Source organism: Canis lupus, chromosome 12 (genome assembly GCF_048164855.1).
Source record: "Canis lupus baileyi chromosome 12, mCanLup2.hap1, whole genome shotgun sequence".
NCBI classification, from domain to species: Eukaryota; Metazoa; Chordata; class Mammalia; order Carnivora; family Canidae; genus Canis; species Canis lupus.
The window spans coordinates 44,456,892-44,481,235 of NC_132849.1; the positions used below are offsets into that span (position 1 = coordinate 44,456,892).

Genomic DNA, 24,344 nt, shown 5'->3' on the forward strand with positions numbered 1-24,344 from the left:
TGTCCTTAACAGAATGAGAGGCCTGCCCTCCCAGGGCAGCGGTGGGAGTGCAGGCTGTGAGGAGTGCCCCAGACGTGGCCTGAGATGTTACAGACACATGTCAATTCCCTGCATCCGTCCTGAGGCAGCGATGGGGCAAGAGGGAGTGCCCATCTGGGTCTCTGAGAATGTTCTCCGTCATTGCTGGGTCTCTTCCCTTGCTGCTGGCTGACTGCAGGGAAATCACTTTTACTTTTTTTTTTTTTTTTTATTACAAAATCAACTCACAGATTCACCGTTTGTGCTGCCAGCTGAAAGCTGTTTATAGTGGTGATTTGCACTACACTCATCTGTGCTTGTTTATGTTTTCTTTGAAAATACTTATTGTGTTTTTCCTGTCCCCACTCCGGCCAGGCGTGTGTCTTCTATTTCTGGTCCTATTCTTGCCCCCACTCCCTCCATGTCTCCGGCCCCAAACTGTGATGTGAGGGAACTGGACACGTAGGTAGGAGGCACGACAGTCACAAGGACCTCTGATCAAATATGCCCTCCTTGTAGATGAGGAAACTGATAGTCCTAGAGGACCAGCAAGTGACTTAAGTGGAGCCAGAATTTTTGCCCCCTTGCTCCAATCCAGGGAAGGTCCTTCTACCACTGTGAACCTCGCCATTCCTGACTGGTCTTCTGCAAGGTCCGTCTGCTGAGAGGAGGGAGCATTGCCCCTGAGCTTGGATGTCAGGCAGACTCCAGGCATGGGTAGGATCTGGAAAGCCTGGGTTGGGGGAGTAGGATTAGGAGAATACAGGGAAGGGTGTGGCAGCCTCTGGTCCCCAACACCACTGTCCCCCACTTGTTAAGATGAGGTAGCTGTATTCTTGGTAATCCTTGGGAAACCAAGCAGTTCCCTTTTGTGAGGGAGTACTAGTAATAATACATGAACGATAATGTTAATTACACTGATCATTACAGATATTGCTTATTAAGTACCTACTCTGTACCAGATATTTCCTTTATATTATCCATTTCATCCTGGGAGGCAGATATTATTCTCCCTATTTTGCAAATGACAAAACGAGCTCAGAGAGACTAAGTAACTTGTCCAAGATCATATATAACTAGTGGCAGGGGGCTGGGGGAGGTGAGTGGAGAGGCGAGCTGAGGGATGAACCCAGGCACTCTGGCTCCTAAGCCAGAGCCTGCCTTCTTAGACCACCACAGCAAAGGCTTGTGCGGTCCAAGCAGAGGGGTGGCCTGTGAACAAGGAGGAAGGAAATGCTGACCGAGCATGGGCAGTAGGACTATTCCCGGCTGGGCTGCCCCTCCATCCCACCCCAGCCAGTCAGCAGAGGACTGGGAACAGTGGCGTGAAAAGCAACCAGAGGTCTTGATGCTAAGAGAGATGATGGGTCGTGAGGAGAACAGGCTGGAGCGCTGGAGAGAACTCCAACGGGGGCACCCAAAGGCCTTGGTTCTAATCAGGGTTGTACTTGCAACTTTCTGTGTGACTTTGGGCAAGTCACTCACCTCTCTGGGTGTTTGGATGATTGCTGATGTCTCCTTTCACTCTTTTATTTGAGGACTCTAGGATATATTGGGTGGCAGGTCACTTCTGTACTTTCCTCCTTCTTGGAAAGATGTAAAAAGTACAGGTTCCTTCATGAGCTGCCTGCTTGAATTCACAACCTAATGACTCCCAGGCCACGTGGTGGGTGATGGGAACCTGTGCTCAGCTGAGAACAGGCCAGAAGCTGAGGAGAGAGCAGAACAGAAGGTTTTCTGCCCCAGCTCCATCAGCTGATCAGTCACCTGGCCTCTTGTTGCCTTAGAACCCTGAGGATTACGGGGGCCCACATGGGAGAAGAGCACCTGTGAGCCCACGGCGGTCTCAGGGAGAGCCTGGTGCTGGGCACAGCTCTGCCACATGGTCTGGGTTGGTCAGGGCAGGGGTGTTGGGGAGCAGCAGGCTGGGTGCAGTGTGCTGGAGCAAGAGGAACTCTCCTGGGAAGGACTTTGCCAGGGGAAAAGATAAGCCTTGGCTCCCCGGTGCCCTTAGGATACAAGGGTCTGGGCTAAGTTCTTGAAGTGGTGAAAGCCAGGGCATGGGAGTCAAAGAGGCTCAGTTGAATCTGGGCAGGTGCCACACTTTCAAGTCACAAGGCCAAGCATGAGTCATCTACACAAAAAGCGTTAGTTTCCTCTGCTGAAAAATGGGGGTAATAAGGGTAATAATGCCCCTCTTGAGGGGTTGTCAAGAGAACTGAACGAGAGCGTATAGAGCCTGACCAAGAGTAGACAATAAATGGTGGCTGTTCCCGCTGCTGATAATAAGAACAAACAAGAGGCATCCTGAACGAGTGGAAGGAGCAGAGGCGGGGAGTCAGGTTTGGCTAACCTCTGGCTGTGTTACTCTTGTCACCTCTCTGGTTCCTTATCTGTAAGAGGAGGGGGTGGCACTAGCTGATCTTGAGTCCCCTTCCAGCTCTGACAGCCTCCAGGCTATGAATAGATGGGGCTGGGGCCCCGGAGGAGTTTAATGACTCAACAGCCAGAGAGGTTAAGCTTTCCCAGAAAAGAGTTTCCATTTGCGTTTGATGAACTTAGGGCACAACAAAGAAAGGGTTTCCTGGCTGGGAAGCCAGGGATGAGGAAGCTGGAGGAATCCTTGCAGCCCATGGAGACTGTGACTAACCAGGTGAATGACTAACTCAGACCCTGCCGACCCGCAACCAATCAGGGCTGCCCGAGAGCGCCCTGCAAGCTGGCATCACTGAGCACGTCCTGGCCATGCCAATTGCAGCTGGCTCTGGGCTTCCCAGCATATGGAGGCAGAAGAAGCAGCCAAGAGACCGGCAGGGAAAGAGCACTGGGCTTGGAGTCAGAAGACCCAGCTTCTTGCTCTAACTCGGCTGCTCACCAGCTGCATGACTTTGGGGAAGTCCCTTCCCCTCCTTGTCTCTCCATGCCCTCATCTGTGCCATGGAGCTGATAATACCTGCCCTGGCATCTTTCCTGAGCGGCAAAGGCTGAGACTCAAGAGATGAGATGAGTGTGCGTTGTGATCACTAAGTGGGAGGTTCTGTCATTTTTCTATCCCAACGTCCCAATGAGTCAGGAGACCTGTTTCGGTCCCCAGAGGGGTCAGGTGGACAGAAGATGTTGCCTCTGGGTTTGAGGTCACCATCAGTTTCATATAGGGCCCCTTCCAGCCATCAAATCACAGCCCAGACAGGCTTGTCTTAGAGCAGAGCCCCTGTGGACGGTTTCCAGCCAGATGGTGTAGCCAGAGAGAGAGGTGACAAAAAGCCAGGGATGGTTGGGTGAGGCAGGAAGTGGGCAGTGCTTTTCTGCCCCCCCCCCCAAACCAGGGTGGTGCTTTAATGCTGTCTTTCCTCTTGCCCAGCACTATATCAATAAATATCACCAAAGGCACTATGTCTGCGTCTACCCCCAGCTTTTAGCATCTGTCTGCGTGAGGACTACAAGCACTTTGGGAAAAGGCAGGGATGGAGGGGGAAGAATGATGTCCTTTCATTTCTACACACCTTAAGCTCATCAATAGCATTCTCTGAGTGCTCATGTGTGCCGCAGGGTACTGTGCCAGCACTGGGAGAACAGAGATGGGAACCACAGGGCACTGCCCACATGGAGGTTAATTGCAGTGTGGTTAAAGAGACAAAACACATCCCCTAAAATGTAAATAACTGCGCAAGAGAGCCCACACTGTGTCATTCAGGTTGTCTTGACAGTGAGTCCTGCAGTTGTCTAGAGTGGTGGCCTGGGATGGTCTGGAAGACTTCAAAAAGGATCTGGGATTTGAGCTGGACCTGGAAGCTTAGCTTGGACAAGACAAATAGAAGACAGAAAAAGGTGTGCCGGATAAGCACACTTAAAGTGTTCTCAGGAGACGGTATAGCTGTCGTGGAGAGATCATGTCAGTAAGAAGTGAGAAATGAAGTTGGAGATAGAGCCAGGTAGGAAGGTCCTTATCATTTGGGATAGGGAGCATGGACCAGATTCCACACCAGCTGGAGGGCACTGAGGGCTTCTGAGAGGGTATTGGTATGGTGAGGGCTGCACTTTGGGAAGATTCTTTGTGGCAACATTGTCCAGGGGAGCTTGCTTCATGCGGGAATGAGGCTGGAGGCAAGGTCAGCTGAGTAGTTACTGTGGAGCTAGGGACCACAGGACCAAGAAAGGGGACACATAATCAAAGGCACGACTTGTGGGAAGAAGGGGAAGGCCTAACTTGGTGGTTCAGTGCTTCTGAAACCCTGGCAGGTGGCAGAGAAGTGAGAGAGGGGAGGCTCCTTTCTGGGCAGGTCTAAGTCTGACTATTCTGCCGTAAACTCACAGGGTCAGCAGGACCTAGAGGTGCCCCCATTTGGGCCACATCCAATCCTGGGGTCCTTTTCTTCCTCTTCCAAAAGCAGAATCTGGAGACTACATAGCAGAACTCCCCATGGACCCCAGAGAGGAGTGGAGCCTCGGGACAAAGTCTTGCAGTGGATAGACTGCAGGAGCAGTGTCCAGTCCTGCTTTTTACCCCCTCAATTCCTGTGGATCCCAGGAAAACACTGCCATCTTGTTATGGGCTATGCCAAGTGGCAACGAGCCCCTGGGAGCTCAGCCAAGGCAAGGAGGGGGACCAGAGAGAGGAGAAGGAATGGGAAAGATGGAGGCCTGGAGGCATCCCAATGGGCTTTGGGGGAAGGTGGGCTGGGAGCATGCCAGCACTGGGAGGAAGGCTTGAGATCATTTCAGCCAACCCCTCATTGTCTGGAGGTGAGCCCAAGATCCAGACAGAAGGGACTTGCCCAAGGTCATATAGCAGGAAAAGTGATGAAGCTCGGCTGGAATCAGAGACTTGGGAGCTGGTGAGGTGTTTACTCCTATCTGGACACCTCCCAATAGCACTGGAGATTCCTTTCCTGGATATCCATTTGTGTGCTTTGTGTGTGCATGCCTGTGTCTGCCGTGTGTGTGCGTGTGCGTACCTGTGGGTATGTGTGCCCGTGCCTATGTTGTGAGAGAGTCTGGGCATATGTGTGGCCTGCCCCACCGCTGTTTGGAGAAGAGAACTGAGGCCATTCCTGCAGGGTGACTGTTTTCCTGGGACAGCGGAGAAGGCAGACAGAGCTGGATCTGGCTTCCAGCACCAAATCTGCTGCCCTAAGAAAATTAAAGGCACTGGCTGGCTGTGCCCAAACTCTGGGAGCTGGACACACACACACACACACACACGCACACGTACACGCGCGCACACACACACATACACACACGCACACCACTCCAAGCAGCACTCACAGAGGCAGTTAGAGGGTGTTTTAGGCACCCAGAGTAGGCAGGAGTGCCGCGGAGTGCCAGAGTACCTGCATCCACACGTCTCCCTGGAGCCCCAGCCGGTGTGGACACGCCAAGGTGCGGAAGCCCATCTGCCAGGGACACGGAGTGGCGCGCTCCCCGCCGCTCTACACTCAGCTCTGCTCCAGGGCCTGGCCCGGCCACACCCCTCCTCCCCAGCCTCCGCGAGCCGTTCCTGCCCCTCTCACACACTTCAGAGTCCCCTGAGGCCCTCGCGCAGCCTGGCAGGGACAAGTTAGGGCTGGCCCGGCCGGAGAGTCAGGTCCGGAGCCAGGAATCGACGCCTCCCCCGAGTCCCGTCCCTGCGGGGCAGACAAGCCAGGTTGAACTCGGGTTTCTGGCAGCGCGGGGTTCGGCGCCTGGCCCCTCTCCGGGGGATCCCCCCAGCCCTCGCCGTCTCGGGACTACCCCGGGACGCGGCGCCCAGCCCCGGGTCCCCGCCCCCCCGTCGGCGAGTAGTTACCGATGGTGGTGATGACGGTGATGGCGAAGTAGAAGGAGCCGGCGAAGCGCCACTGCACGCCGGCCTTGTGCGGCTTGAGGCGCAGCACGACGCGCTCGAGCTCCTCGTAGCCGCCCTGGCTGAGGTTGTAGCGCGCCCGCAGCTCCTGCTGCCGCAGCTCCAGCCGCTGCCGCTCGATCATCTCGGGCTCCGACTCGAGCGCGTCGAAGACCGCGGCGCCCACCAGCAGGTAGGTGAAGGTGCACACGATGAGCGCCAGCGTGCGCACGTTCTGCCGCTTCATCGTCCCGCCCGAGCCGCCGCCGGCCCCCCGGCGCCCCCGGCCCGCGCCCCGGCCCCGGCCGCCGCTGCTGCTGCCCCGGAGGCGGCCTGGGGCATGGCTGCGCTCGCCGCTCCCCGAGCCGGGCACCCGCTCCGCGCCCTGGGGCCGCCGCCGCCAACGCCGCCGCCGCCGCCGCCGCCGCCGCCGCCGCCGCCGCCGCCGCCGCGGAGCTGTCCCTTCAGCACCACCCACCGCCCTCCTCCGCCCGGCCCCGCTCCCGCCCCCCGCCCCCCGCCCGCAGGCCGCCTCCTCCCGCCAGCCCTCCCGCCCAGCCAAATAAGGACTGGGGAGACGCGCCGAGGGAGGGAGGAGGGGGGCTGGCGGAGGGGGAGGGGAAGGGGAGCGAGCGGGAGAGCCGCGGAGAGACCGGGCTGGACCGAAGGAGAGAGACCCGGGGAAAGAGAGAACTAGACCGAGAAACGTCTATAACTACAGAGAAAGAGAGAAAAAGAGGCAGAGGGGGGTGTGACGGATAAGGAGATACAGCCAGAGGTAGACTCCTAGGCGCAGAGAAAGAAGCGGCAGGCAGAAAAATACGGAGCGAGAGAGGCAGAGAGCGAAAGATGGAAACAGAAAGAGCCCCGGAGGCAGGGAGACCTGGATAGCTGGAGATAAACCGACGACGGAAAAAGGAAAGCAAAGACGGGAAAAGGAACAGGCAGAGAGAGGCTCCCCGCCCCCCCATCTCCACGGAAATCACAGCGTGTTTCAGCTGGAAGGGACCTTGGGCCTCGCTGTCCTGCCCTTTATTATGTCCATGGAGAAACTGAGGCGCAGAGAGGTCAAGTGACCTGAAAGGGGACACGGTGAACTAGTGTCAGCGCTGGGACTCGACCAAGCTTCCCTCCGCCCAGGCCACACCCCCCACCCCACACCCGGCTGCTGGGCTGCTGGCTGTCTCAGAAATGGCAGGGCACTGCTGCGGACCTGGGCACGCGAGGGCCAACACCCAAGGGAAAGCCCTGCTCTCATGAAATGTGACCTTTCCCAGGTCAGCAGGGCTCCTGGAGCTGGCTCAGAAAGCACAGGCTGGCCGCCTAGGCCAGTAACGCTGAATCCCCGGCTGTCCTCCTCTGCTGTCCCTCCTCCCTGAGGCTGTCGCGGGGTCCTGACAGCCAGAGCCCCTGTCCTGCACCCGTGGGCCAGGCTGGGCCTGCGGTGAGCTGCCAGAGAGAGCGCCGGACATCAACATGGGGCATCCCAACAGAATGGGGGTCTAGCTGAAACGGGGCAGGTGGGGCCCAGACCAGGAGGCTTGCTGTGCCTCAGTTTCTTCTTTTGTCAACATGGTGGCAGTGGTGGTGGGAAGGAGCAGGCTGTGGGACTCCAGATGAGGTGTCACTGCCCCTCTCAGAGTCTCACTTCCTTATCTCCTCGATGAGGTGCCATGGCAGATGATCCCGCAGGCCTTGCTTAGCTTCAAACAACTCCAGACTTGGATGGGCTGAGTGAGCAGAATGATCGGAATGCAAATCCCACTGCCAAGGAGGGTCAGAAAGTCTTTCACGGGACCCTGGCACGGGCCACGAGGAGAGTCAGGGAAGAGGCCCCAAGGCCCCTGACTGAGGGTAGGTTGAGGAGACAGCCATCCAGAAGCAGGAGAATCATCTGCCCACATCCTGGCCTGACCCGTCCCTGCTGGGCATTCCAGTGCTTCTCTGAGGAATGCCACCAACCCATTGCTTCTTTCAACCATTCATTCAGAGAGTATGTACCAAGCATCTGCTGTGTGTCAGGCCAGGCATGTTACATTTATTATTTCTAGTCTCACCACAATCCTGAAAGGTACGTATGGTTATGTCCATTTTATAGATGGAGAAACTGAGGCAAAAGGCAGTGGCAGGGAACTGTCCAAGGTCGTCCAACTGGAAGAAACTTCAGTCTGCCTTCCAAATCCATTCTTTTCCCCATAATGACTCCTGGAGCCTCAGGTTTTTTCACCTTTAAATGTAATACCTAATTATACTAGTCTTTGATCTGACACAAACTTTCTGACCCTGCACCCTTAACCATGAACTCAGCCTACTGCAGGCCTCCCCCCACCCCACCCCCAACGCTGGCATCTTCTGGTTCCCTGGAAAACAAGTGCTACCTTTCCTGGCTTCCTCGGGGGTGAGGGCACAAGTTAGATTCTGTCTTCTTGGCCACAACTACCCCAGAAGCCAATTCTCCCAAAGCCAGTCTAGGTGAGCAAGGCTCCAGAGACTTGGTTTTTAGTGTGAAAGGCTGTGTGTCCAGGGTCTGCTCACTTCTGGCTGCCTGGCCAGACTGCTGTGCGGATGAAAGGTGATATTATGAGTGAAAGTGCTTTGGAAAAGGGAAAAAGCTCTCTTTAGGGGCAGGGCATTTATTATTAATTATGATGAAGCTTGTTCTCACAGCACTTCAGAACTAGAAGGACCTTCAAAGATCAGCTAACCTGATACTCTCATGTTGCAGATGAGGAAACTGAGGCCCAGAGAGTAGGAAAGGGGTTGCTCAAGATCACACAGGGAGTGAAGGGGGGCCAAGACTTACGTCCCATGGCTGGGGTCTTTCCCATAGCCCCCATATGTATGGGATCAGGACCCCTGTTGGCAGGGGAGCGTGGCACATCCCATCCAGTGTCTCTGGAGTCCGCGAAGTCAGCTTAGGTCTCACCCTCCTGCCCCTTCTCCCTTTCTTCTCTTGGGTGGGTTGGGGGGCACTTCTTGGGCAGGGGGTGGGGTAGCCAGGCTAGTGCCAGTCTAGATTTCTAGACTGGCCCTGGGTCCTGCAGGCAGGAGTCCCATCAGCTCACCCTTGACCAGGGTGAGATAGTGCTAAATATCTAGAGGCCTATCTCACCCCCTTTTGTCCAGGACTCCTGGGACCTGCCTGTACAACCCCATCCCTCACAGGGCTGCCTTAGCCAGGACCACGTGTCAGAAAGCACTTCCATCAACTGTGTCTTTTATAAATGATAAAATCTGCTCAGCTATGAATTCTCTGTGTTCTTCTTCTTCTTTTTTTAATCCATTGGTGATCCAGTGGAAGATGCCTTGGGCCAGTTAGTAAGAGCTGTTTTATGCTCCTCAAATCATTATACTGGCCAGCCTCCTGTGTGATCATTTTCTGAAATCTGATCCAATGTAGAGAACGGGGGAAGAGAGCTGGAGGGGCTGGGCTGGGGACCTGTCTCTTCCACCTGCTTGCTTCCTGTGGGACTCAGGGCCAATCACTCCTTTTCCCTGGGCCTTGGTTTGCACATCCATAAATGGAGTGGTTTGGACCAGGACATGTCTATGCTGCCTTCATTTATAACATCCCATGACCTTTCTGGCCTGCTTCTGCTTCCCTAGTTCTTCCAAGAATCAGGTGCAAAGAGGGTTTAGTCACTGTTTTTAAGACTTTAGTTTATGAGGAAGAGGACACAGAGTTAGGCAGGGAACATAACTATCATTATTTGCTGCATATTATTATTCACTAAGCTTTATACATGTATTATTTTGCAGCTTCATCTTCCATGCTGTTCCTTTCTAAGCTCTGAACACATCTAAGTATGCTTTACTTCTGACTCATGTGGCTCCCATAAGCTAGGATGCTGGTACTTTCTTGACTCTTCCATTGCTTATCTATTGAACTCCTGTTCAGGCTTCAAGACCCAACTCAAAGGCCACTTCCCCCATGAAGTATTCTCCATTACCTCCAATCAGAACCACTAGCTCCTTTGTGCTTCCAAAACACCTTGTCTAAGCTTCAATTCAGTAGATATTCCACCTTTCTAGTAGATTGGTCAGTTCTTTTAATATCTGTCTTCCCCACTGGCTCATTATCTTCTCCAGAGCAGAGATGCTTCTGATGATCTGCCTCCCCGCAGTGGGGGAGCTAAGTGCTTTGTACATCAGAGTTATTCTACATGTTTGTTGTGTATTCAGTATACAATGAAGTCCTTAAAGCATCCTATACCTGCTGAGTTAGGGATCAGCAGTGTTAGCAGGGACAGAAGCACAGACAGCAGAGTCTGTAGGGAGAAAAACCAGGCGATTTGCTTCTGTGACTCTTTGTCAATAGACACTTCTAAAGCTGGGGCAAGCCCTGCCTGGCTTAGGGACATGTGAGCATCCTAAGGCCCAAGGAAGCATGTGGAGAGGGCATTGAAATGGGGGTCTAGACACCTGGAGCTTGGTCCTACCTGCCACCAACTACCAACTAGTTGGTGGACTTGAGAGAGTATCACATGACCTCTCTGTGCCTCGGTTTCCTTTTCTTCAGAATGAAAGGGCTGACTATCTCAAAAAGTCCTTTCCTTCTGACATCCTGGGATGTCAATGATAGATCTGGCCCTGTGATTGGCAATGCTCATCCAACAATGGCCCAGAGTGTGGTCTGAGAGATGACAGGCCCAGAGCCTTCTCTGTCCATTGTTTTCCAGCACCCCATGTCCTTCGACAGTTTGGCTGGAGGATGGGGGCAGGGAGCAGAGTAGGGGAGTAAAATGCTGACCCTGAGTCAGACAAGCTTAGGTTCAAATCCTGCCCCTATTAATTACTAGTTGTACTGGAGCTTCACATTGACATTGTGGGTCATCTTGTCTAGACCAGACCATAAGATCCTGCAGGGCAGGGATAAGGCCTTACTTGTCTTGGAATAGGGTCCTTGATTTGCTGGAGTATCCAGAACCATCTCAATATCCAGCAACGAGAAGGCCTGAAAAAGGGGGCCTGGAAGTGCCCAGCAGCTACAGAACGGACAAGGAAGTGGTTGGTCAAGAGCAGCACAGGGATTGTGACCTCTGATGGCCAAGGGCTGGTTGATCGGATTCCGGGTGCTCTGGGTAACAATGGAGGTGTTTCTTGGTGTATCCCTAAGGGAAAGACACGGAGGATTAGTCTGGATTTACAAAGCATAACCAGTCCCAGTGCAGCCGGCTTGCATTTGTCAAGAGACACTATTTGTTTAACATCTCAAGCCCAAACCAAACACAAAAGGCAGCTGTTCACAAAGGAGAGGCTCTGGGAGCCGTTGGGGAGAGAGAGTCGTGCTAAGGGGTGGACACCCGGCTCTGTTCATCCTGCCCCAGGTGAGCTGGGTGAGCACCTCCAGATACAGACTTAGGTGTCCTTTTAGTGAGACCAGTGAGAACTCAACTGGTCTTCATGGAGTTGCTGTGGGGGGTTAGGCTGGCTTCATTGTCAGCAGAAAGCCTGCTGCTAAGTCTGCATCCTCCACATCTCATCTGACAAATCCTTGCCCTTAGAGAGGATTTCCTTAGTGGCCTCCATTTCTGGTTCTGAATATCATGCTGAGATGCGCATCTTCATGTGTGTGTCCTTGAGGACCTGCCGTGAATTTTCACAGAGGCATATACTCAGAAGTGTCCCTCATCACTGCCGGGTTGTCCTCAGTCCTGCTGTCTTGGTTTTGTCTCTCCCTGGCAATGCACAGGATTGCCTACGTGGCCCTCCCTGACTCGTGTGATTCACTTTTCTGTTTTTCCATTTGTATGCCTCCTGATTTTCTGCTTATTTCCCCCTTCTCTCCCTTTCCCTTTAACCTTGCCCCCCTCCCACATTTGGGGCAGGGGCTGTGAGCAGAACCCCCATTACTGGGGTCTCAAGCAGGCCAGCAGGTGATGAGAGACATCTGGGAGAAAACCAGCCACTGTTCTCCAGCCTCTGGCATATGTGCATGTGTACCCCTGCATGTGTTTGTGTGTGTCTCTGCATCTCTCTGTGTGTGTATCCATGTGTCCCTGTGTCTCTGTGTATGTTCATCTATCCATGTGTGTGGTGAGAAGAGGCTGTGAGTCTAAGACTTTTAGCTGTGGTCCTGCTCTTCCCCTTCCATCTCCTGGCCCTTCTTTTCCACGTACTCACGTTCTCCTCTGTGTTTGGCCAAGGCTCCAGAATAGTTCAAGCTAGAGGAAACCCTAGACCACACAGTCCGATGAGGAAGTGGGCCTGGTGCAGGGAGCAAGCACCTCCAGGCCTCACAGATTGTTGGGCCGGAGCTGGGACTCGAGCTTGGCTCTCCTGACTTCTGAGCCTTTAGTTGCAAGAGAAGTTCCCTAAACTTGCTTCCTTCCCATAGCAAGAATTAAGTCCTTTAAGCCTGTCCTCTACAGAGACACTGGAGCAGCCATGGCCTGTGTTTCCCGAAAAACACAATGCTGCTAAGGAAAAAAAGTGAGTCTGGAGATCTAGTCAACATCCTCACAAATCTTGAAATCCTTCTTTGCAGGTTTATAGCTTCTGAGAAACAAGCAGAGGCAGCCTGTTCTCAGGACCAAATGCAATAATTATAATAGCACTTGCAATGATTAATCAGCCAGTGAGTATTGAGTGGCGCCTGTGAGCTCACACAGCAGTGTGTGTGCGCATGTGTGTGTCCAGGTGGGGGAGAGGGCAAGAGAGGTGACTTTACTTCCAATGGGCAAGTTTTAGGTATCTTTCCATCTTTGGAGGGGCTGGGTCACTACCACGGTACTGCTTGGGTAGTGTCCTGTTCTGGCTAGGGCTGCAATTCTTTCTGCTGGGGGAGGAGTCCTAACCCCTGAGGTCCCAGTTGCTGGGCTCCTGACCAGGAATTGACAAACAGAAGCAGGTTTCAAGCCCATCAATGATTACTGAGATTAATGAGGGGCCTCATGAGCATGATGTATCCAGCACAACCAGAGGAACTTGGGATGTTCAGCTTGGAGAAAAGAGGCAGGGGGCATGAGCTGCCACATGGAGGAAGGATTAGTTTTGCTCCGGGTGGCCTAGGAGAGGCCAGTAATCTGTGGGGAGATACTATGGTGGAAGAGCTTTCAGCTCAAAATAGGTAGAACTTTCTTTACAGCTCTGAAGAAGCAATGGGCTGCTCATAAGGTAATGAGTTCCTGGTCAATGAGGGTATGCAAGCACAGCTTGAAGGGTCCTTTGGGTTAATGCTGTTTGAGAAGGATCCAAGGGGCTAGTACAGTGCCTGCCACATAGCAGGTCTGTAAGAAATGCCTTTGACTTGGTTGCTGAATGTACTGAGTTTGGGGCTGGACTAGACACCTTTTGAAATTCAGTTGGACTCAGTTCAACATATAAGGAGCAATTCCTCTGTGACAGGCTCTTTGTCCCTCCAACCTTGAAATGCTGCAGTTCCCTGGCCCCAAGGAAGGCTGCACCTGGAGTCCTTGCTAACCTCCGCAGCTCTGCTTTCTCCCAGCCACCCCAACCCAACCTAAGCCCCACAGACTTATACCCCATATCTGCCTGCAGAGACTCCAACACTCACAGGTTGGAATAAGGGCCTAGAAGCCCTAGGACTCCAGCAAGGGAAATGGGCCTTTGGCAGGCTAATTACTGGGAGCTGATTCTATTAAGCAGATAGCTCGCTCTAGGCAAAGCAATTACATCTAATCAGCCCCTTGCAGCAGTCCAAAGGGACAGCCATTTGAGCCAGACACATGCGTGAGCATCAAAGCAGCCTGAGGCTCAGGCCTTGGCCGCTGGTCTGAGGCCAGGGGCTGCTCAGAAAGTGGTCCCCTGGCCCCTTCTCCAGGCTGCCAGATCTCAGGCCACAGTGGGGTTGCAGCACCGTGAAGATGGCCCAGTATGGGGACGCAAAGACCTAGATGAAGACTTCATTTGGCCATGAAGCTACCGAATTTCGGTGGGGAGAATACTTCTCTGGCCTGAGCCTCAGTTTCCTTGTCTGTCAAGTGAGTAGGATAAACTAGAGAGGATTCATTCTGAGTTTAGCATGGTAGACCCTCTCAATATTGTATTGTATACTTAAAAATTACCTAAGAGGGAAGATATCATGTTAAGTGTTCTTATAAAAAAGAATCATAATTGTAATAAGTAAAAGGAGCAGAAGGAAATTTTTGGAGGTGATGGAGGTGTTTATGGCATAGATTGTAGTGATGGCTTCACATATGTGTACTTATCTCTGAACTTGTCAAGTTGTATACATTAAATATATATAGCTTTCTGGATGTTAACTATCTCTCAATAGAGCAATTGAAAGAAAACAAAACAAAACAGAAATGCGGTCCATCCAGTCCTTGTGGTTTGGACTCTAGTCCAGAATGGAAATATATGCTGTAGGGCCTGATTACTCCGACTATATTTTTAAAAATAACGAAATAATGTATTTTTTAAAATGATGGATGCCCTCTTGATATTCTTTTCTCCTCTAGAAATTTAATGAAATGTGTGTTTCCAAAAAACCAGCCATGATTTTTGATTTTTTTTTTTTTTTTTGACCACGATTTAATGGCTTCTTAGTCCCAGATCGTTGGAGGAAGTTGGGTCATGCTAGAGAGAGAGAATATGGGAGAGGAGTTCCCTGGAGATGAGGGAGATGAGCAAGATGGAGACAGGGGAGACCCAGTGCCATGGCAGTGCCCCTTCTATGAGTGCTGGCTCCTTTCCCAGAGGAAGAACCCTGTGAAAGATTTCTGGACACTGCAGGATGCAGAGGAGAGATTTTAAACATAGTCTCTTCCAGCAGTGGAATTCTGGGATTCTGGGTTGGAACCAAGCTACTGGTGTGACCCAAACACATCAGAGGAGCAGCCTCATGCAGGGAACTGCAGGCGAGAGACCGCTGCAGTGACCAGCTGTGGGAGCTGGGCCAGCTGTGGCCCCTCTGTGAGCCTCAGCTTCCTCCATAAACCATGGGAAAATGAGGAGAGTAGTCTCCACATAGCCTCCCTCACATAGTGGTGGGGACTCCAAGTGAGGTGATGAATGTGAAACTAAGAGTAAATGAATTCAATTAAAAGGTGAGAATGTAAACTAAGTAGCTTCTTCTGCACAGCAAAGGAAACCGCTCACAAAATGAAAGACAGCCTATGGAATGGGAGGAAATATGTACAAATCGTATATCTGATAAGGGGTTCGTATTGAAAATATGTAAAAAACTCCAACAATGCAATAGAAAGAAACCAAATGATCCAATTAAAAAATGGGCAGGTTTCTGAATAGACATTTTCCCAAAGAAGACATAAATGGCCGCCAGGTACATGAAAAGATGCTCAACTTCACTCATCAACTGGGAAATGCAGCTCAAAACCACAATGAGATCACGCATCACACATGTTGGAAGGGTTATTATCAAAAAGACAAGCGATAACAAGGGTTGGTGAGAATAAGGAGAAAAGAGAAATTGTCATGCCCTGGTGGTGGGAATGTAAATTGTGGCATCCATATGGAGATTCCCCAAAAACCTTAAAAAACAGAACTACCATATGATCCAGCAATTCCACTTCTGGGTATTTTTCTGAAGGAAGCAAAATCACTACCTCGACAAGATATCTGCACCCCGATGTTCATTGCAGCATTATTTACAATAACCAAGACATGGAAACAACCTAAGTGTCCATTGATGGATAAATGGATAAAGAAAAAAATATATGTATAACGGAATATTATTCAGACATAAAAAAGAAAGAAATCCTGCCATTGGCGACAGTAAGGATAGAACTTGAGGGCATTATGCTAAGTGAAATGAGTCAGAGAAAAACAAATACTATGATCTCACCTATTGGTGAAATCTGAAAAAAACAAACAAACAAACAAACAAAAAAAACCCACTGAACTAGATATAAAGAACAGATTGATGGCTGCCAGAGGTGATGTGTGGGTGAAATGTGTGAGAGTGGTCAAAAGGTACCAACTTCCAATCATCAGGTAAATAAGTCCCGGGTGTACCATGCAACATGGTAACTACAGTTGACAATGCTGAATTGTATATTTGAATGTTGCCAGAAAGGTAGATCTTCAAAGTTCTCATAACAGGAAAAAAATTTTGTAACTATATGTGGGGGTGGAGGTCAACTAAACTTATTGTGGTCATCATTTCAAAATATATACATATGTTAAATCATTATGTTGTACACCTAAACTAATACGATTTTATATGTCAATTATATCTCAATAAAAAAGAGAAAAAAATATGAGAACGTTATTATGAACAGCTGGGACCCAGCTCTCCCTCTCAGGCCCTTCTCTCTGTTTTGATTTTCATGATTGTAGCTTTGAGAGCAGGGTGGCCTTGCTAGAGCAGGCTGTGAGGGCCACCTGACATCCAGTTTTCCCTGGCCTTGGTGATCTCAGATGGTGGGTGCCTATGTCATTAGACCGAAGCCTTTGTCTGTCCTCAAAGAGGAGCCCTGGTGCTGATGGGCAACCAGTGACCTTGCTTGACCATGCACAGCGTTTGGGCATTTGGTGGGGGGAGGAGAAACAACCTTGGTTCAGAAGCTGGGGTTGAAGAGAGCTGATTGCTCTGGATTAGGCTGGCAGGGAAGAGGGCGGGGGTAGGAGATGGAGGGGGGTTAGGAGCATCAAGAAAGCTTGGATCGCCCCACTCCTCGGCACCCCACACAAATCATTTTCCAGGAGAGAGGCCAAAAGGAAGAAGCTACTTTCTTCCCCATGTTATTCCAGGAGTGGTGGGAGGGAAGGCTGGACCCAGAGCCTGTTGGAAAGCCTGGAGTGCCAGCCTGAGAATCTGTACTGCTAGGTGGAGGCAGTGGAGGGACACGGAAAGTGGGAGCAGAGCTATCCCACCATGAGGTCATATCCGTCTGAGCCAAGTCTGCATTCCTCGGTATGGCCCCCATAGTCTGCCTCTCTTGCCTCATCCCCTTTGCTTCACTTGGGGCTCTCGTCTCCCACCACCCTGTATTATTCACAATTCCTCCAAATGGTCCTGGCTCTTTCTTGCCTTTCTGCCAGAAATGCACATTTTCCCAGACCCTTTAGTGCTCCCCAAAGCCCTTGGAATGGCAGCATTCTCATTTCACAGATGAGGAAACTGAGGCTCATAGGGAAGCAATTTGTCTAAACTCCTATAGGCAAATGGAGGACAGATACAGCATTCAAACCCTGATCAGTTTGACTCCAGAGACTATGCTTTCACTTTTCTGCTATATTCCTTCTCTAGAAAATGGTTGAGGGCAGAGCTAGGCAACCGTAGGGGAAAAGAACAGAAGGTGTTATCAACACAGGGCCTGGCACATTGTTAGCGCTTAAAAATACTAGCTGTGTGAATGAATGGGCAGTTCCGAGAGGACGGTCATAGACATATTAGGACCCAGGAGGGACAGATGCTTGACTCCAACTAAGATACAGAGCAGAACTGTGGGGGAAGCCAGGTGACTCCAGCTTGCAAAGGGGCTGGCGGGGAGACAGAGCTATCATGAACAAGCTGGACTTGGTCACAAACCAAGGTGGAGGTGAGGGAGGATACCAAGCTGCCCATGGCCCAACCCTAGCATCTAGCCCAGGTAGAAACTCAAAGCGTCTCTAAGCTGTGCACAAACTGAAGGATGCCTTCAAAGCTTTGAGCTGGATGCCTAGGAGAAGGGCAGTGTCTCCAGTGCACCATGTGATATGGAGGGGAACGGACCATTCACCCACCTGGTGGAGGGTTGGACTTAGGGCTGGGTCATCCTGGGGAAGCACAGGTGAGTACTTGGTCTCTGCACTGTGAAGATCTCAGATGGCCCAGAGATAGCGCAGTCCAGTGATCCGTGGAATCCATAGCACCTCGGAGATGGGGATCAGCTGGGAGGCGGCACTCGGGCGGAAGGGCACAGAGCCGGCAGGGAGATGGAAAAAATGATGTCGTTAAGGAACAATGTGGCCGAAGGAATGAGCTGTAACTTGTTGGATCCAAAAGGACAAATGGGAACGCGGCTGCCAGAGGCCCAGGGGTGTCTGATGATGGCCTGACACTGCCCTGGGGGAGGGACTGAGCCGGTCTGGAGGCCAAAAGAGAATTACCCTATGGGCTCCATGGACCTTTTCTGTCCCCTAATACCTTGCCAAGCAAACCTTCTGGTCTATTAATAAAGGCTTGATGAATTGAGTCAGGACAGACCTCCTGGCCGGAGCACTCTGCCCCATTTCAACAGAATAGATCTGAGGAGGCCGCTGTGAGGCAGAGGAAAAAGCACAGGGTTGGCATCCTGCGTGGGTCTTAGCCCCGTCCAGCTGTGAACTTACCTTTTTAAGATGGGTTTCAAGGATTCGGTGAGATACAGGATCACCAGTCTTGAAGTCAGGACTGGCATGTCAAAAGTATTTCCTTCCCCTCCCTCTGCTTCCTCTTTCCCGGATAAGAGCTGGGGAGAACCAATCCTGAAGCATAGCCCAGGGAGGTAGCCAGCCTTGGGGCTTTGGGGATTTGGCTGAGGAAAGGGGTTTTGCAGGGTCTGACTGGGCCATGGGGGCGGGGGCATGGAAAGACTGAGCCGGTTAGAGGCAGGCAGACACTCAGCAGAGACTCAGTGGGAATTTAGAATCTTGAAACAAGTGCCAAAGGGAATTTATGTGTATATGTGTATGTGGGGTGGTGGGTGCAGGGAAGTCATCTGGTCTAAACTGCCATTTAAGAGGTGAGGAGACAGGCCCAGAGAGAGGAAAGGTCAAGGGCATGCAAAATGGTGATGGCACTTGGTCTTGATAGAGTTGGAATCCCATTGCTGAGTTTCCTAATAAGAAAAATCTCTACCTAGCATAGAAATTATGGTGCTCCAGGCAGTGGCCAGGTCACCAGACTTGAGCAGAGGTAGTTGTGTTGACCTTTGGAATCTGGAACCTGCCTTCTCATTGTAGTCAAAGTTGTTGAGAATCCAATTAGCCCTGAGTGGGGCTCCAGCTCACCTCCTGCTGCCCTGTGGGACCCAGCATTCTTCAGAAGAGGGTCTTCTCATAGAAATATGAGACCAGGGAGCTTTGGGTCTTGTGGGCTGGGACTCTGAAAGGTGGCTGACTTCCAAGGGCTTGACTGGAAGGATACGAATGGCCACACTAAGGCCATACCACCCACCAGGGGTGACCCCTGAAGTAGCTTTCCAATTTGCCCCCAAACTCAGTTTTAAGAGCACATATCCAGTGCATGTATGGTCCCATTGTTATCTCCATTTTTCCAAGGAGGAAGAACGGCTCCATGGTCTACCCAGACAGTAAATGGTGGAGGTAGGATCCTGGGTTATTCCCCACAACACACTACAGTTTATGCCTCTTCCTCCTCTCTCTACACACACTTCCAGGACCTTCCTTGGGGCTTGTGTTCTTTTTCAGCTGCCAGGCCAAGTCCCCTAAATTCCTTTAACTGTGAGTATCACTTCTCAGCTCCTGTATCTGAGCCTTTTTGCCTTCCGGCTGGGCCAACTTCCTCCCCAAGAATTGAAAGAGGGATGTAGAAAGGGAAGGCTCCATGCCTCTGTAAACAGAGGGAAACTGAGGCACAGAACTGGCTTGCACCAAAGCCAGGATCTAACGTCCCTGTCCCCAGGTCCAGCAAGAGAGGCCTAGAGCTGTAGGAAGGACAGCAGGCAGAGAAACACTGTTCTGTTTTCTTAAGCTCCCAGCTGGGACTGAGAACACCAAATCCTCTTTGAAAAAAACAGAAAGGGGATTTAGAAAAAATCAAGATATTAACCTTCTGAAACTGGACACCCCCATATAGAGATTAACTTCTTTCTTAAGCATTTTTTTTTCATTTCTATAAACATCTTAATTCATGCCGACATCATGGGCAGCCTGGATTATGGATGGATGGAGAGAAGGATGGCCTTGTTTTGGCCACACATGCATGTGTGCACGCTCACACACACCTGGAACAGGAGAAAGAACACTGGAAGAGGAGCCAAAGACTGGAGCTTTATTTCCACCCAACGCTGCCACCCAACGCTGAACCTCCGTTTCCCCAGCTGTAAAGAGGGTGGTTGGACCAGCCAGTTCTCTAAGATTCCTTCCCAGCCCAGTCTCTGGAGCTGTTTGCTTGGGTGCTGCAAGTTGGTCCCCTCTGCTTATTTCCCTCTCCTTTCCCAACCCTCAATTCTCAAGGGCCCTGCCTGTGTCTTCCAGAACTTCTCTGACAGCCTTCAGGCCTGGACAGCAAGTACTGGGCGGGAGGGGACAGGCAGGCATGCACTCTGGATCTGTGTGGGGCCAGGACTGCTTTTATGGTTCTTTCAGCTCTGCTGCGAGTGCCGAGTTACATGGGAAAGCACCCAGCATGAGGTAGGTGCTTCCCACAGCCCATTTTCCCCCTTCTGCTACCTCTTTTTATTTTATCTGGATGCCCAGACTCACCTTGGGCCAAGTTCCCTTCATCTGCCTCACCTACTGAAGAAGGCGCATCATTTTTTCTAGTTTCAGGTTCTCTTCAGCCTGTATCATGTGGATCTAGTCTGAACCCCCCACCCTGCAGTAGTTCCCAGTGCTTTCAGGAGGAAGACTGGACCTAACTGTGGCTGGAGGGTTCCTGTGGATCTGCTTCCCCCTATCTCTCCAGCCTGGCTTCGAGGTCCACCTGCCCTGGCCCTCTGGGCTTTGGGAGCCTTCTTTTAGATCCCCAAACCTACCATGTTCCTTTCGTCTCTGGTCCCATGTGAACTCTACCTCTACCCAGGCTTCCCCTGTCTCTACCTGGCACACACCTGCTCCTCTGATGGTCACTTTCCCAGGGAAGTCCTCCTTGCCTTCAGAGAGGTTAGGTCTCTCATGCTCTGGTCCTCTGGCTCCCCTCTTCTCCCCTATCGTGAAGCACCATCCCAACAAGAAGACCAGTGGGCCTTCCAGCATTCAATGTCTGCCTCTCCCACTGGACCATAAGCTCCAGGAGGGCTGGGACAGGCCGGTGTGTCTGTTTCATTCAACACCGTCTTCCTAGCACCTGCACAATGTCTGGTGCTCAATATGTACTTTCGAGTACATGAATGAGTGGCATCTAAAATTGCTCACTTTAAACACACCTGAAACCAGGCTCCACATCCTCCATGAAATCGGGGCATAGAATTCCCTAGAATAGCTTCACTATTCTCTGGGTAGATAGCTGGCAGTCCCTAAAGCTTCCTCCTTTTCCCTCAAGCTTCTTTTTAAACTTCTCTCTGACCTACCAACATCATCAGCCCGAGCGAGCAACAGACTTCACATTCACATTTCAGTTCTTTCCACCTTCTGACAAGCCCAGTCATTTTCACACCTGGATTATGTTCTGCTCTTGAAGCCGCAGCCAGCAGTGGTTATTCTGGGCACTGGGGGGAAGGGCAGCTGTGGGCTAGCCCCAACTCAGTGAGGACCAGGAGAAAGGGGCTGAGTGCCCCCAGTGGCATTGGGTAGAGGTGGGCCATGGTCTGATTCTGGCTGGAGCAGACGTAATAGGAAGCCTTCTTGGTCATTTGGTCAGTATTCCTCAAGGTAGGCTCACGGAACAAAGGTTCTTTGAGATGTTCTACAAAAGAAAGAAGCTTGTGCTCAAATATATTTGGGGGAACTGCATAGCACTCGGTGTTAGTTTTGGTTTGCAAGAATCAGAAGCCAATTCTGTGAACTGAAGCTTAAAAGGGGTTTATTCTAAGGATCTTGGGTAGCTCAGAGAATCTTCTGTAGGGCCAAAAAACCAAGGTCAGAGGTAAAACAGTCATGAACAATGCCCAAAAGCATGATGTAGGACTGGCCCCAGGAAGACCCCACAGCTGCCACCACGGGCACAGACACTCTAGCTTGTGCCACCAACTCTACCAACACTGAGTGCTGCCTCTAGAACGGCCATCAGTGAAGCCTCTGGAAATAGTTGGTAGCCACCACCACGGCTGCCATCATCCTTTCCAGAAGAGGTTCTGTATCTTTCCTGCTGCTTGGCATCACAAGTCTGGGGTTCAAAGCCTGGAGAGATGCATCCCGGTGGTGGAGTTAGGTGACTGTTGCCTCACAGCAGAGGAAATCCTCACACACAGGAACGGAGAGCAGATCCTGAGTGCTCCTGAAGTATGACAACTGTTCTCTTCACTGTGGACACTGGAGACTTCCCTTGGGATTTTGCAATGCTTCAGGCCAGAGTTTCTCAATCTTGGCACTGTTGACATTTTGGGCCAGTTGATTCTGTGTCGTGGGTCTGTCCTGTGCGCTGCAGGATATTTCACAGCATCCAGGACTCTGCGCATCGGATGCCAATAGCACTCCTCCAGTTGTGACAACTAAAAATGTCTGAATACATTGCCAAATGTCCCCTGGGGGATGGCTTTGCCTTTGGCTGAGAACCACTGCTTCAGGAGATCCGTGGGAAATACGTTTGAGGAACCATGATTGATTTAACCTTATTGACCATGGAAAAATTTTTTTCCCTAGCACCCTTTGATTTTATTTCACAGAACTTACTCTGAGAAATGCTGGGTTAGTCACTGGGGACCTCATTCTAGATATTTCATGGAGGTTGAGGTTGCACAGACCAAATGGCCTAATGTGCAAAAAGGTCTCCCTATCTCCACTGCCCTGAACAAGGCTGGGGGCTCCAGGGTTCCTGCTTTGTGAAGATCCCCATCTGGGGTGCTAGTTATGACTGGGGAACATTCCCAGGGTCTGAGAGAGGAACCTGCAGAATGTAGTTCAACTTGTAAGTCAGTCTTTTCCCCTTGGCTGCAAACCTGACCTGTAGGCACAGGTATTGCTCTATGTCCCAGGGACCCTGCCTTAGGGACAAATGTCCTGCCTTTGCCAGCCTACTTACAGCCCCCTGCATAGTCTGACAAAGATCCCACAAGATTTGAGCACCAGAACATGGGCCCAGACTTTCTATCTATCTCACACATGTTTACCAGGCTAAGGCCCTTATTACTGTCCCCCAAATGCCCTGAACACAGGGTCAAGTTCATCCCAATCCAGAAAACATCCCCACCACTGCGATGTGGGATGAGGGGGTTGTAGACTTCTGAAGAGTGCAGACACTACCCACTGCCCTTGCCTTTGAGAGGAGCTATTGGAACTGTTGCTAGGCCAGGAACAGGAGCGAGGGCGGGCGTGTGTCCTTGGCGACTCGGCTGTCCATTTTGGGTCTTTCTCCCGTGATCTGGCAGTTTCCCCATATGGCTGGCTCAGTTCCTGCTTGCAGCCTCATCTTTGGAACTCCCTCATGTGGCTTATGGTGTCTCTCAGTGACCTTGGCTCTTAACCTTGGGAAACTGGCACAGTGGAAATATAACAGTGTCAGGGACAGGCAGACAGACCTGTGTTTGATTGTGGTTGAGCCACTCACTTGTGGAATGGACTCGGGCATGCTACCTTTCTCTCTGAACTTCAATGGCACTGTGTAGATTTTTTAAAAAGCATTTTTCTGGCTCCTACATTCTAGCATTCTGTATTTTAATATTAACAGGTGGCTCCTGGGAAGCAGAAGGTGGGACTCCCCAAAGCCTCCATGGGAACTTAGGAACCAGTATTCTGGACCCCAGGGTGCAATGTCATGGGGTAGGGGAGACAACTGGGGAAAAAAAAAAGCTAAAAAATGCCTTGGATCCTAACCAGCCAGAGGATGCGCGAATGGAAAATTCCTGTTGTGTGTCAGAGGCCCACCTGGCCCGGGTGACAGCCAGCCGAGCCAGACATGCAGGCCCTGCTGCATGTTTAGACAGCACTTTCCTGCCCTGGCCGGAGTCCGCCTTGGCCCATACCAATGCCCATCCTGGGAAAGTGGATAGAGATGTGGGGTCCTCACACAGGCTTAAGAGAGCGTCCTGTTTCAGGAGTGGGAGGGTGAGCTGCAGGAGAGAGAGGAGAGCTGCTCAGAACGCATCTCTGGGACTGGGGAGTAGCTGCATCACTTCTCTGGGTCTTGGGGTCCTCGTGTGTCATATGTGGGTGGACAGAGAGGTCTAGCGAGTCCTCCTCACTAGCCTTAACATTTCGGGTGGAAGCCTACATTCTCAAGGATTCCACATCTGCCTTGGGAGAGGCCAAGGCCCTTTTCATGAGTAGGCCCTGGGGCAACTCTCAGAAGCTGCCCTCAGAGACTTAGGCTCACCTTCTGAAGAAAGTCGACTGTAGCTGTAGGACAATGACTTTGCCAGCTCTCTGCACCCACTGAATTTTATGAGGGTGATGGCTGGGAGGCAGGCTTGGGTGAGCACGTTGAAATGGACTCCCTCCACTCCAAGCCTGGGGCAGAGGGGGTGGGGGTGACAGACCTGGGAGAGGCAAAGAGGAGCCCTGAGCAGCAGGAGGTAATGTTTGTTTAACACCAAGCAGGGGAAAGTCCCTGAATCTAGAATGCTCTAGGGCCCAAGCCTCATGCTCCAATGTGGGCTGAGAATGTGATTGGGCTTCACCATGGCCAGGATGGAGTGGCCCTCAGACTTTGCCCAGATCCCACACTCACAGCCTCAGCTATCCCGGGGCTCTGGGGGCAGGCGGGCAGGCCGGATGGGGGCTGAGGGTATTCAGAGCCCTCATTAGGGTTGAACATGTTGGCCAAGGCTGGTCTACA

General features: G+C 51.6%; 1 protein-coding gene across 1 annotated transcript in view; it reads right to left on the bottom strand.

The window, feature by feature from the left end:
- The window catches only part of KCNK3 (potassium two pore domain channel subfamily K member 3), a 38,309-nt gene extending 32,185 nt beyond the window's left edge, over positions 1-6,124 (bottom strand). Inside the window, exon 1 of the mRNA XM_072770768.1 lies at positions 5,804-6,124. Coding sequence (XP_072626869.1) covers positions 5,804-6,086 — 283 coding nt within the window. The 5' untranslated portion in view covers positions 6,087-6,124. The remainder of the gene's footprint in view (positions 1-5,803) is intronic.
- Positions 6,125-24,344: the final 18,220 nt, after the last annotated feature.